Consider the following 12,917-nt stretch of genomic DNA (forward strand, 5'->3'; position numbering starts at 1 on the left):
GCCACAATATACATCATTAAACCAGGCATAAACAATTCATTAAAAGGCCGTTAAGAAGACAAGCTAATGTCACTTCTCCTGTTGTATTAATAGACTGTAAAACGGCTGAGGGTTAAGGCAAAAACCATCATTCTGCTGCAACTATCCAGTCACTCATCCTGAATAATGGCTGGAAAATCTAACGGGCAAGTCTCTTTCTAATCACGCCATCTCGCTTTATGAAGCCCCAGCAGTTAGGCCGTTTATTTTTCGGTGTAATGTTCATTCAATCGGAGGGAAAATGGAAGACGTCTAAATAAAACCTCTGCTTCCCTTAATAACTGTCTCGTTCCAGCTCCGCGGGGATTAAAGGAGCCACGGCAGATCAGTCGTCAGCCTTCACTTTATTTCAAAACCCTGTGAAAGTGAAGCGGGACGTCCTGCCAGAGCACACCGCGGAGGTCGATCGCGTGACCGGACTGCATATAGATTACAGAGGAGCAACCAGTTCCATCCTGACCGTCATCTCTCATGCTGGAGTTTCACTGCAGCAGTTGACAGAACTCCCTGGATTTTTCCAAATAAATGTGGTTAAATAATCACAACCGGCGGCAGCTTCAGTCATGTTTGCATCATCTGAAGGAGTGACCCACTCCGCTTCATCATGAAGAGCAGAACGCGGCTAAAAAGTTCTGAAAACAAACATTTAGATGAAATGTCATCTCAGTTAGGCGTAACTTTGGAACTCACTCAATAAAACTCTAAACAGTTAAAGTTCCATAGACATGAATTTAAACCAGAGGAAAACTGGGATACAGCAGGAGCAAAGTAGAAACATATATATATAACATTGCATATAAGTCCACTTGTCTGATATACAGTTTATGACAAATCCATTTCTGATTCAGACTACAATGTACTTTGGATAAGCTCTGCAAACCACTACAATCCACACCACCACATTCAGCAGCTTAAGGCACAAATATTTACAACATTAAACTGAAAGTCTTTTTCTAAAATAAAAAATGACCAAGCACACATCAAATGTTCACCATCAGCGATATATTTGTTAAATGACAAGCACAGATGTGAAAGGATCTCTTCTTCGTCTGAGTAACTAAAGTGTTGGTTTGTGATGTCGTTTGTGTGAGGATGATGTACAAACCCTGAGTATTACATCAGACACTGAGGTAACAGTGGTCACATGTCCCAAAAAATAGGCTGCCCTCCATTTAGATCACAGGTTTTGACTTTATAAGACAAAAACAAAATGAAAATCAAAGTGCAAACCAGTTCAGAGTACCTGGATAATAATAATAACACCAGAAGATTTCAGCATAAACCCTGTTTTAACAAAAATGTCAATTTAAATAAGGCAAAATCTGAAACTACATTTAATTTCCTTATTTTGCTACAAAGAAATCACTTTTTCTGTTTTCCAATTAGCTGATATTTTTGGTTATTTTGATGCAAAAATACTACACTACACACTGATAGTCCTGCACTCAAAAAAAGTGTTTTTACTGAGTTTGGCAGCAAAAAAAAAAAAAAAAATTTCTTAAGCGACAATTCAGTTTAATCACGCTTAAGTGATTCTCATTATGAAAGAAAAAAGGTCAAATTAGTGAACGGATGATCCAGTACAAGAAAAAAAAAAATTAACAGAAAACTACATTTTACAAAAAGATCTGTATTTTTAAAAGAGAAAGTTTTTCTCCTGAAATGTGCTGACACACGGCTGAAAACCTTTTAAGAGACTCCCTACGGTTGATTTAATCTGCAAATGTGTGTTTTTTTTCTGCTTTTCTGTTGACCGGTAAAAGACCAGAAAATTGTTTTCAAGTTCTTCATAAATGTGTCATCAGTGCATTTCAGTGCTACAGATGAAGGTGTTTCTTCATCTTCAGTTTTAGTCGCACAGTTTACTGTTCGAATGTCAGCTTTTACACAACAACACACTGGAGCAACCCAGACTTGAATCCAACAGGCTCAGACCAACAACATTTTAAAAAGAAACCACTCTCATTGTTTTAATTATTGTCTGACAGGCCTGAATGAATGCTTTTTAATTGATAACCTTCTAGGACAAATATAAACCTAAAGGTTCAAGGCTGCAGCCTAAATAAAATGAACTTATTACAACTAAGAAAATTCATGTGTAAACCATGGAAATGAGGCTGCAGGTAAAGCAGATGACTGAGTGACAGCAAACAGGAGCTCTGTCTGCCACAACAAAGACCAGAGGGGTTCCATTTCTGCACATCTGCTAAAAGATATTTGCAGTTTTCAGTTAACCTGGTCTCAGTTTTAGAACAAGTACAAACAAAACAGGAAGATTCTGAAAGGCGAGGATGAAAAGCGCTGACATGGCAGAAGTGAAACAGGAGTCAGTGGAATGTGGAGGGCTCTAAAAACGGTCGTGTAATCATTTCTAAATCTAAAGTCACATGGGCCAGCTGTTATGTTGAAAAGGTGTAAACACAAAAACCTTAAAATGCATCATAGCAGAAAAAACTTATTGAAATCATTATTCTCTTATGAATAACCGCCAAACCAGAAGGAAAAGTCACCAAAGAGCAAATATTTCATCCAATTTTAAATATATATACTCCAAAGCTAACCTGATTTACTGCAATGTTAAAAAATAAAAATAAAAAAACAGAACAAAAATGTAGCTTCATTCTTTCCTGTTTCAAGTTCACGTCTCTTTCCATTAGAAACACTTTTGGTTCATTTTTTTCTCTTTAAATAAGCTGCAGAATTTCAGACGAATTAACTACATGCATCAGATACGTCAAGAAAAGAAAACTCTTGTGTTCTCATCATTATTATGTTTACAAAATACAACCTGAATTACTATAAAGATTAGATCATTTTTGTCAGCAGTTCTCTATGCAAAAGAAAATTCATCATTTTAAAGAAATCCTCCAACTGTCTCTAGAAGTTGGTTCCTCGAATCAGAGAGCTCTGAGGGAGAAGGTGTGCTCTCTCTGTCCTACATGATGGAAAACATTCATTTCTATTCAAGAGCAGATCCAGACTGAAGGAATCCACCTTTTAGAGGTTCACTCAAACCCCAGTGTTATAGCCAACAGGAAAAAGCAAAAACGTTTGTTTTGTACGTTGAATTTGTCCCGAATAGTAAGAGTGGTGACTTTTTAAAATGAGAGGGAAGCATTAACGTGTGTTTTAAGAAGGCACTGAGCGAACGACCCAAACCTTTATGAGGTGAAAACAGTTACAACTAAAATGAATCCTTACGTTGAGACACAAGCAAAACAAATTCTTAAAAACGTACACAACCCTCCAGCTCTGTAACCCTATTGTCGACTGACTAACAGAAGACTCTGACCGGACGGAGCTGCATCTGCTGGACTGCTTTTCTCCTCTTGGCAGTAAGAAGAGGAACTCTGGAGTCACTGAGTGAAACTCTTCTTGATGAAAACGTTGGGGAAGAGGCTGGACAGCTCTTGGACCACCCGCATGTCGATCTGAGAGCAGAAGGAGATGTCCAGGAGGAGAAGCTTCGGACAAGCCTGCAGGAGTTTCTTCAGAGAGGCAGCACCCACTAAGCGGGTACCTGTGGGGGAAATGGAAACGAGACTCTGGATAAACTCGAGCAATAACCTCTGATGTTAAAACGTGGCTAAACCTAGGGGTGTGTATTGGGAAGAGTCCGGCGATACGATACATGTCTCACGATACGATATGTATCATGATATTTCCCAAAACTGAACCCAAAACAAGTCATTTTTTTAATGTATGATTTGAATTGAATCTACTTGAATTTTAATGTCTGTCACTGTAAAAATGGTCAAATTAATTTAATGATCACAGCATTAAGCACAGTGACTGTATCTCAAATACAAGTTGCTTTTACCCAGAAATTCATGCTGCTTTTATTTTGGTAAATTTCAAAGTATTTGTTTGTAAAGAGAACGATCTGGTCTCCACAACAAAGTATTTTTCAGTATAAGAAAATAGAATGAATGTGCTTTAACTAATACGTTTCTAAAAGTGTGATTGCAAGATTGCTAAATCTAGCATTTAAACGGTTCATTAACCTGAACAGGTGCTTCAAAAATGAAGGGAAAAAAGCCAATTCTTTCCAGAAAGCTGCTTCACTCGTTTTCATCTGAGCCGCTATGAAGCAAGACGGTGAAGGACGCTCATAAATAATTAAATATCCCGAGGCAACATTTTAATCGATGCAAGTATCGCCACACGAAATATAGTGATATATCGCTAAATCGATTTTTTCCTACACCCCTATTAAAAACAGATGTAAGAAAAAAGCATAATGGGTTTTTGTGGGGTTAATAACCGTGTTGGAATGGAGATTACAAGAGTTCTTCGGAGACAAAGAAGTGAATCACACTTTTTGCTGAATTAAATGTTTTTTCTCCTGAGATTGTATGCTTAACCTAAAAAAATGGCAGGTGTTAGACTTTGGCTCTACAATCCTAACTAAAAGACCACTGGGAAGGCTTTTACGATAGATCAAAAGATGATCGGAGAGTGACTTTAACAACTGAGGATGAGTTTCCCCCAAAACGCGTGGACACACAACGGTGGTGGAGAACGTGTACCGAGTATGTCGAGATGCTGCAGGGAGGGACACCAGGCAGCCAGCTCCTCTATGTCGGAGTCACAGACGGTACGGTTGGCAGTGAGGAAGAGCTTTCGGAGGCGAGGCAGACTGCGGGCGAGCTGCTGGAAACAGCCGGTGCTGCTCTGCAGCGTGGGACACCAGCCCAGGTCCAGCTCCTCCAGCATCCTGATCAACACAGGACACACAGGCGCTGCAACAACTGATCTCACTTTGAAAAAGGAGCCACATTCAGAAGAACGGTTTTGAAATGACTGCATCTACAAGGAGGATTATTCTCGGTGGAGTTAGTAGAAATCATGACATTAATTATCTAACAGATGCGGAGCAATATTTTACTAAAAAATATGTTTTTGTCTTTTCAATCTGCAGTTTTTTGGGTTTTTTTAACAAGAACAGCAAAAAACTAATAAAAAACAGTAAAAAATAAAAAGAAACAATGCAAATAAACAATCTTGGATATAACAAAAGATGTTCAGAGTTCAAAAAAGAGCTTTGGATGATGCCAAAAACTTATCAAGTCCAAGCCCATTTGGTCTTTTTCAGCCCAAATTAAATATACAAATATCTCATTAACTATACTGAGCAATATGAACAAAAACAAAATAAATTTAATTCATGAAAAGAACAGCAAAATAATAATTTTGTACATTTATATATACACTAATATATATATAACAATCTAATTTTTTTATCAGTTTCTTCATATTTATTAACTATATTAACCCTAATGAATGCTTTTAATTTATGTATGGTTTTATAATTTTGTTTTGCTCACCTGCACCCGGAAACGAGCTCATTGAGGCCTCGGTCAGTCAGGTTTCTGCAGCGCCACAGGTCCAGAGAGCACAGGGAGCGACAGCGCGCCGCCAACATGCTGGCTACCACATCATAGTCATCGATCTGAAGAAGAGGGAAAAAAATATATACACGTATATAACTCAACTAAAGGATTTCAACACCAAGAATAATATTTTAATTGAGTTTTCCTTCCTTACAATGTGTTAAAAATTGTGAGTTTTTTCTGTTTACACATTATAAGCTAAAAATAGAACTGGATTGGATTTTCCTGCGTTTTTCCTGTCTTACAAAGTGCTTTAAAATGTGTATTCGTTATACATTCATGCTTGGTGATGGTGAGCTACTGACGTAGCCACAGCTGCCCTGAGGCGCACCTACGACCCCTGTGACCATCAGGTGACGAGCCAACGCTGTGTAGAGATGCGACCTTTTCCTGTCACTAATGACCTTATGCTCCTCATGTGACCCTTCTATATCAGCCCAAGCTACGTACGTGTTTGTTAGGTGATCTCACGTGAGAAACGACATGGAATCTGGACAAAAACACGTTTTTTTTCTTATTTTAGTGCCAATTGCACTGATTGGTTGATGCCGTTTAGCGAAAAAGACAAAATTAGAAAAACGCTGTTTGTTGTGTTGAAATGATTGGAAAAATTACACAAAAAAACACACATGAACATGAGAAAAACAGCAAATCTTCTAACACAACATGAATGCAAAATAACTTTCTGAACCTTAACACAAGTCCGTGTAAGGGGTCTAAGTTAGACACCAGAGTGTCAGGGAAATATAAAACTTGAATAAGAATTATCAATAAAATGAATTCCAATTAAATGGTTTGACGGGCCGCATATGGCCCCCGGGCCGTAGTTTGCCCACCTCTGTTCTAGTTGGTCGCGGAGACGGTGGCGGAAAAAATCTTTAGCTGGAAGCGGATATTTTACAACTTTAGCCGGTTGCGTAAGCGGAAATTTCCGAAACTTTAGGAAACCCTTTAAAAATTGTTTTTTTTTAAAAACTTTTCAGAACTATCAGCTTTTAAGCTTTTAAATATGTGTGCAAGATGAGCTTCAAATGGGACAGAGAACGTTAATCGTTTTATTTCTTTAAAGTCAATATTAACAAGTGTTCAAATTTGAATAACTACACCCGTTTACATCTGGAGAGAAGGCCGACGAAATGTCCCTTTTTCTCTGTGAATCAGCTTAAAATGGGGGGTTCTGTTTGAGGACTTCTGGCGCAAATGATGTTTTTTTGCAGCCGGCTCCAGCAGGGGGAGGGGCTACCAGCTATTTTTTCTCTGCGACCAGATTCTCTTCACATTTTTAGCTCTAAAAGGGCAGAGTAAAAGTTTAAAAACTGCAATTTATGATCAATCTAATCTGAGGGATCCACAGATCCATTTAGCTTAAATAGTTTTACAAAAAACACTGTATAGATGGTTAAAATATAACATTTGTTTAAAACTGGCTCCTCTTTAACAGATTTATTGCAGACTTTACTATCCTTTCTTTATGCGACTTTCTTGAAGATATTTTTAAAGGTATGGCAGGACTATAAAAACTGGCCTGAGCTGTGAATCCGTCTGTGGTGGATTCTGCTGAGTGTTTTGACATGTTAGAATGATAAAGTGTCAGTAATAGCTGGCATCAGAACTTCACTTCCTCAAGAGACCAAGGAAGACATTACTAACAAAGAGTCCCTTGATCAGACTTTCTGTGTTAGATAATGTAGCCATTTTTAATCCTTTCATCCACAGATGAAAGCAAATAAATGCATTTAACAGATAAACATCTAACACCTTAACCACAAAAATGACTGCGTTTAGAACATTTCCCCGAGTTATCTTTGGATGAAACTGTCTTTGTGCATTTCTACTGTCAATCATTGATAGCAGTGCAGTTATTATTGAAGAGATCACAAGAGAAAATCTTATAACATTTTCTCAATTTTTCCCTTTTGTTAAATCTTGATTTGAGTTAGATACATACATGTTGAAGTTGTAGCTATACTCAGTATTTTTTTTAAACTTGTATAGTTAAGGAACACATCTTGGTTTAAATATTTTATTTAACATCATCCTAAAAGTACAATTTGATTTTAGGTAATAAGGATTTTAGGATTTTAGGTAGGTAACATTCAATATCAAAGATATTAAGATTTAAGTACACAAAGAGAAAGTTTAAAGCCCCACTTTGATCATCTAATTTTTCATTGAATTTTTAAAGTTTTCCCAGTTGACTTTTATTTATTACCATGCAGTTTTTAGCAAAAAACATGTTAAAAACACCAAAAACACAATTTTTATTAGAGTGGTTCTTTGAGTAATAAATGATTTTAATGCTCACTTGTTAAATTTATGTAAGTTGCTGTAAATTATTAAATGGATACAAAACAAACGTATTCAACATACCAGCAGAAACCCAATAGATTATTCAAGCATTTTTGAGGCTAATCTTTGACAGATGCATCTAAGTCAAAGCAACATTTTGGAATAAGAAGTCATCATGTTTTTTTTTTAAACAATGTAAATATTTTACAGGATGTGTGTTTGTCCGGCTGTGTTGAGTGGATTTTGTTCAGTTCTGGATCACATTTCTTTCAGTGTGATGTTCCTCCTGACCCACACTATTTCCACTCAGAGGTTTATTTACAGCTGTTTTAATGGTGCATTCATTACACCGCTCTTCCGTGCTCACCCTCACACAGCTCCCCAGGTTGAGATGTCTCAGCTCTACGCAGAAAGTCAGGATGCTCAGGATGGCCGTTTGCTGCAGAATCAAACAGAATCAACTATAACGTTTGCAGAGATTCGTGTTGCTTGCATTAACATGACAGACACTTTAAAAAGCCAGATGGTAAAGATGCTAAAGGAACAGATAATGTAAGGACTGAGGCCTCATTCCTAGTAAATATGAAACTTTGGAACTATACAGCATGACAAAAGAGTATGTTTCAATCACTGATACTGAAAGTTATCTCACTTAAAAAGATGAGTTTGGTCTGCAATTTTCATCAGTGGTAACTGTGACAGACACAATGCAAAAAGGATCCAGGAAATCACATTGTATAATACATTTAATATTTTATTTATAAAATGGTACAACAAATAAGTATTTGCTCGATAACTAAAGTTCATCTCAATTCTTTGTAATGTAACCCTGGTAGTCAGAGGTCAAAGGTTTCATAGATCTTCACCAAGTTTGTACTACAGCACATGTGTCAAAGTCAAGGCCCGGGGGCCGGATCCGGCCCTTCAGATCATTTTCTTTTGTTGTTATTAATGACACGATATTATCTTGCACTTATTTCTAACTTGTATAATTTAGACAAATATATATTTTTATGGAGAGTAAAATATTGAATGTAGCCACGAGGGGGCTGACAGAGAAGTATGTCCGAGCAGTGCAGGACATGTATGAGGGCTGTAAGACAGTGGTGAGGTGTGCTGTAGGGGTGACAGAGGAGTTCAAGTGGAGGTGGGATTACATCAGGGATCAGCTCTGAGCCCCTTCCTGTTTGCAATGGTGATGGACAGACTGAGGTTAGACAGGAATCACCATGGACTATGATGTTTGCAGATGATATTGTGATTTGTAGTGAGAGCAGGGAACAGGTGGAGGTGGAGTTAGAGAGGTGGAGGTTTGCCCTGGAAAGGAGAGGAATGAAGGTTAGCTGCAGTAAGACAGAGTACATGTGTGTGAATGAGAGGAACCAGAGTGGAAGAGTGAGGTTACAGGGAGAAGAGATAAAGAAGGAGGAGGAGTTTAAGTATTTAGGGTCAACAGTACAGAGTAATGGAGAGTGTGGAAAAGAAGTGAAGAGGAGAGTGCAAGCAGGTTGGAATGGGTGGAGAAAAGTGTCAGGTGTGATGTGTGACAGAAGAGTTTCAGCACAAATGAAAGGAAAGGTGTACAAGACTGTGGTGAGACCAGCCATGTTGTTTGGACTAGAAACAGTGGGACTGAAGAAAAGACAGGAAGCAGAGCTGGAGGTAGCAGAGACGAAGATGCTGAGGTTCTCTTTGGGAGTGACCAGGATGGATAGGATCAGGAATGAATACATCAGAGGGACAGCACATGTTAGAGGTTTTGGAGATAAAGTCAGAGAGGCCAGACTGAGATGGTTTGGACATGTTCAGAGGAGAGACAGTGAATATATTGGTAGAAGGATGCTGAGTCTAGAGCTGCAGGAAAGAGGTCTAGAGGAAGACCAAAGAGGAGGTTTATGGATGCAGTGAATGAAGACATGAAGGTGGCTGGTGTTAGAGTGGAGGATGCTGAAGACAGGCTTAGATGGAGGAAACTGATTGGCTGTGGCGACCCCTGAAGGGAAAAGCCCAAAGGAAAAGAAGAAGATGGAGAGTAAAATATTGAGAGTTATTTATTCTGGAATAATATTCCTGCCTTTTTTATTATTCATGATTATGTTAAAAAGTTAAGGTTTAAAAGTTTTAAAACTTGGCATTCTGCTAGTTTTTTGGACTATTTTGGCATTTACTAAGATTTTTTAGTTAAAAAAGCTTTAGCGTTTTTAGTTATCAATTTCAGGATCTTCAGCAGCCAAATTCAGCTTACAGCATTCACACTAGAATTATCACAGGTAATGCTATATATATAGTTCATAATATGTTAAAAAGTTACGGTTTTAAAGTTTTTAAAACATAGTTTTAGAGTGTTCAATAAATGTTTATCCTGTTCGACCTGTGACCCAAGGTGTGTCTTGGATTATGGCCCCTGTGTGATTGAGTTTGACCCCCCTATACTATAGCTACTATTTTTTCCATTCTTCCATACAGATCTTCTCAAGAGCTGTGATGTCTTGACACTATTGCTGGAAAAATGACTTCTAAATTCCTCCTTGGATTGAGGTTCAGAGACTGACTACATACACTCCAGAACCTTGAAATAATTTGAATTAGCCACTCCTTTGTTGCCCTGGTGATGTGTTTGTGATCAGTATCATGCAACCAAGTTTCATCCTCAATGATATCACTGATGGAAGGAGTTTTTAGCCCTAAATGTCTCCATATATGGCCCTATTCAAACCATGATATTACCACCCACATGCCTCAAAGGGGTAGGGTGTTCTTAGGATGCAACTTAGCATTCTTCTCCTTCCAAAGACCATTATACCATTCTGGTCTCATTTGACCTCATGATATTCTCCCAACCCTCCTTTGGATCCAGATGGTCTTTGGAGAACAATATCCTGGATATGTGCTGGCTTAAGGCAGGGTTGGGCAAACTTTTCCAGTGGGTTCTAAAATTCGATAGAAGAGTCAGACCAGGAGCAGATGCGTGGAGTGATTTGGTAATCCACCTTATTAGAGAAAGAAATAACATGGAACAGAACTCTATTATTTTCTATTTGACAGAGATGTTCAGATATGGGCACAGACTACAAAAGGGGGAAAAAATGTCACGTTCTATGTGGGTCTCAATCACGGGACCAGATTGAAAAAAAAAAAAAAAAGGTCTCTGATATTGTTTAGTGGGCCGGTCCAAATGTGGAGGTGGGCCGGATCTGGCCCGCAGGCAGTAGCTTGCCCACCTCTGGTTTAAGCAGAGGGACCTTTGGAGGATTTGAATCTATGACGTTTTAAAACAGAATTTTTTTTATTATTTGTAGGAAATAAATCCTTATTTTCTGCACCATTTTACAAATAAATTATTTAAAAAACAATGACATTTCATGGATTTTTTTAATTTTGTCCCACAGTTGAAGTCTTTTTATGATGAACATTACAGACCAAACTCCTTAGAATCAGTAAACTAGGGCTGCCACGATTAGTCGACGAACTGACGACTAATCGACTATTAAAATAGTCGATGATGAATTTGATAGTCAATTAGTCGTTACTTTATATTATATAGAGTTGGAGAGTAGTAAAGTTGAAAGTTAAAATGACACAATGTGAGCTTTTTGGACTAATTTGGCATTTATTCAGGTTTTTTAGGCTAATTTTGAGTTTAGCTAATATTTCAGCTACATGCTAGCTGTTTAGTCTAATTTAGGATTTTTTTCAGTTTTTTAGGATAATTTGGATTTAGCTAATAGTTAAGCTGGCAATCAGCTTCAGCGTTTTCAGCTATTAGCTGCTAGCTATTTTAGCTATCAACTTTAGCGTTTTTAGCTGTCAATTTCTGCATATTCAGCTATCAGCACCAGCATCTTTAGCGGCCACATTAAGCCTAAAGCATTCACACTAGCATTATCACAGGTAATGCTGTATATCTAGTTTTTAGTTAGTTTAAAGCTAATGATGGTTAAGATGTGTGCTGTACATCCAGTTTGCGCATGACCTGATTAGTCGACTATTAAAATAATTGTTTGTGGCAGCCATACAGTAATAGACAAGTTATTTTTCTTAAATACAGAAACACGTCCAGTCTTTTCATCTGACATTTCCAAGCTTGGCAAGCACTCAGGTTTAAAGGTAATGTAATGATACACTGAATATCATTTTTACACTGAGTGAAAGTGAGAACTTTTCTCCAGTAGGAGCACAGCAAGGATGAATATAGAAGGAATTCATAATTGCCAACACAAACACCTTTGTGACAGAAAAGTTTCAAGTGAGAGTCTCTTGTGTCTGCACTTGACTCTGTCTGGCACTTTCATAAACGTCTTCTCCCTGGCGGAGCACTCATTTAATTACAGCATTGACAGGGTAATGACAACCGAGATGTCCGGGCCTCAACAGACACGCAGCTGTAAACAACCTGCAGCACGCCGCCTGACTCCACCGCAGAAACTCTACCCTGCCTGAAGCCCACAGCAGCACTCCGAAACTCCACAAATGCTGCAGAAATGCTGAGACGCAACAAAAACCAAAGTCAGACACGCCTGAGCTCAAACATGAGCTAGGCATCACTGACCTCAGTCAACAAAGTTCATCCTAAAAGACAACACTGGGATGAGGGGGCTCTTAGTCTAAAACAACAACTGCACTCTGAAGAATCGGGAAATATGTATTTGTCCAAATCAGAATTTATAAAGAGCTCATATTAACAGTTTTTCTGAAATGTAGCGGAATATCTGAGGAATCAAGTATGACATTCCTGAAAGGAAAAACCTGGACCAAAAACATGAAATGAATTAATTGAAATATTAAACTATGTTTATACAGTGTTTTATCACTGAAGTCACCTGACCTCAGCTCCAGGATCAGTTCAAAACAGTAAAATTTCCATTGACTTTTAAAGACGACTTTAAACTCTTTCAATAAATGTTGGACAAAAGAGTTTGGAAGCTTATGCTTTAATTAGGGGCAGAAATCGAATAAAAAATTAACTAATTAATCCCACACCTGCTAAAAAATTCATCGCAATTAATTTTATTTTACAGTATCAGCACACCACTTCTTATTTTTGAAAATTTTCCTTAATTTTTATTGTCTGAAATGTTGAAATATATCAAGTGTTAACCCAGAAGTGTGATTTGTGAGCACAAAATGCATCACCAGTACAATGAGCAGAACTTTAAAGACGTTTATGTCTGCAGTATTACTCCAAGAAAACAAAGA

General features: G+C 37.9%; 1 protein-coding gene across 1 annotated transcript in view; it reads right to left on the reverse strand.

The window, feature by feature from the left end:
* Positions 1–364: 364 nt before the first annotated feature.
* Positions 365–12,917, reverse strand: part of fbxl4 (F-box and leucine-rich repeat protein 4) — a 22,699-nt gene continuing 10,146 nt past the window's right edge. Inside the window, exons 6-9 of the mRNA XM_024268159.2 lie at positions 8,089–8,160; positions 5,367–5,491; positions 4,569–4,756; positions 365–3,559 (exon numbers count right to left, since the gene is read on the reverse strand). Of these exons, the coding sequence (XP_024123927.1) occupies positions 3,396–3,559; positions 4,569–4,756; positions 5,367–5,491; positions 8,089–8,160 (549 nt within the window). The 3' untranslated portion in view covers positions 365–3,395. The remainder of the gene's footprint in view (positions 3,560–4,568; positions 4,757–5,366; positions 5,492–8,088; positions 8,161–12,917) is intronic.

Source organism: Oryzias melastigma, linkage group LG16, assembly GCF_002922805.2.
Source record: "Oryzias melastigma strain HK-1 linkage group LG16, ASM292280v2, whole genome shotgun sequence".
Classification (NCBI taxonomy): domain Eukaryota; kingdom Metazoa; phylum Chordata; class Actinopteri; order Beloniformes; family Adrianichthyidae; genus Oryzias; species Oryzias melastigma.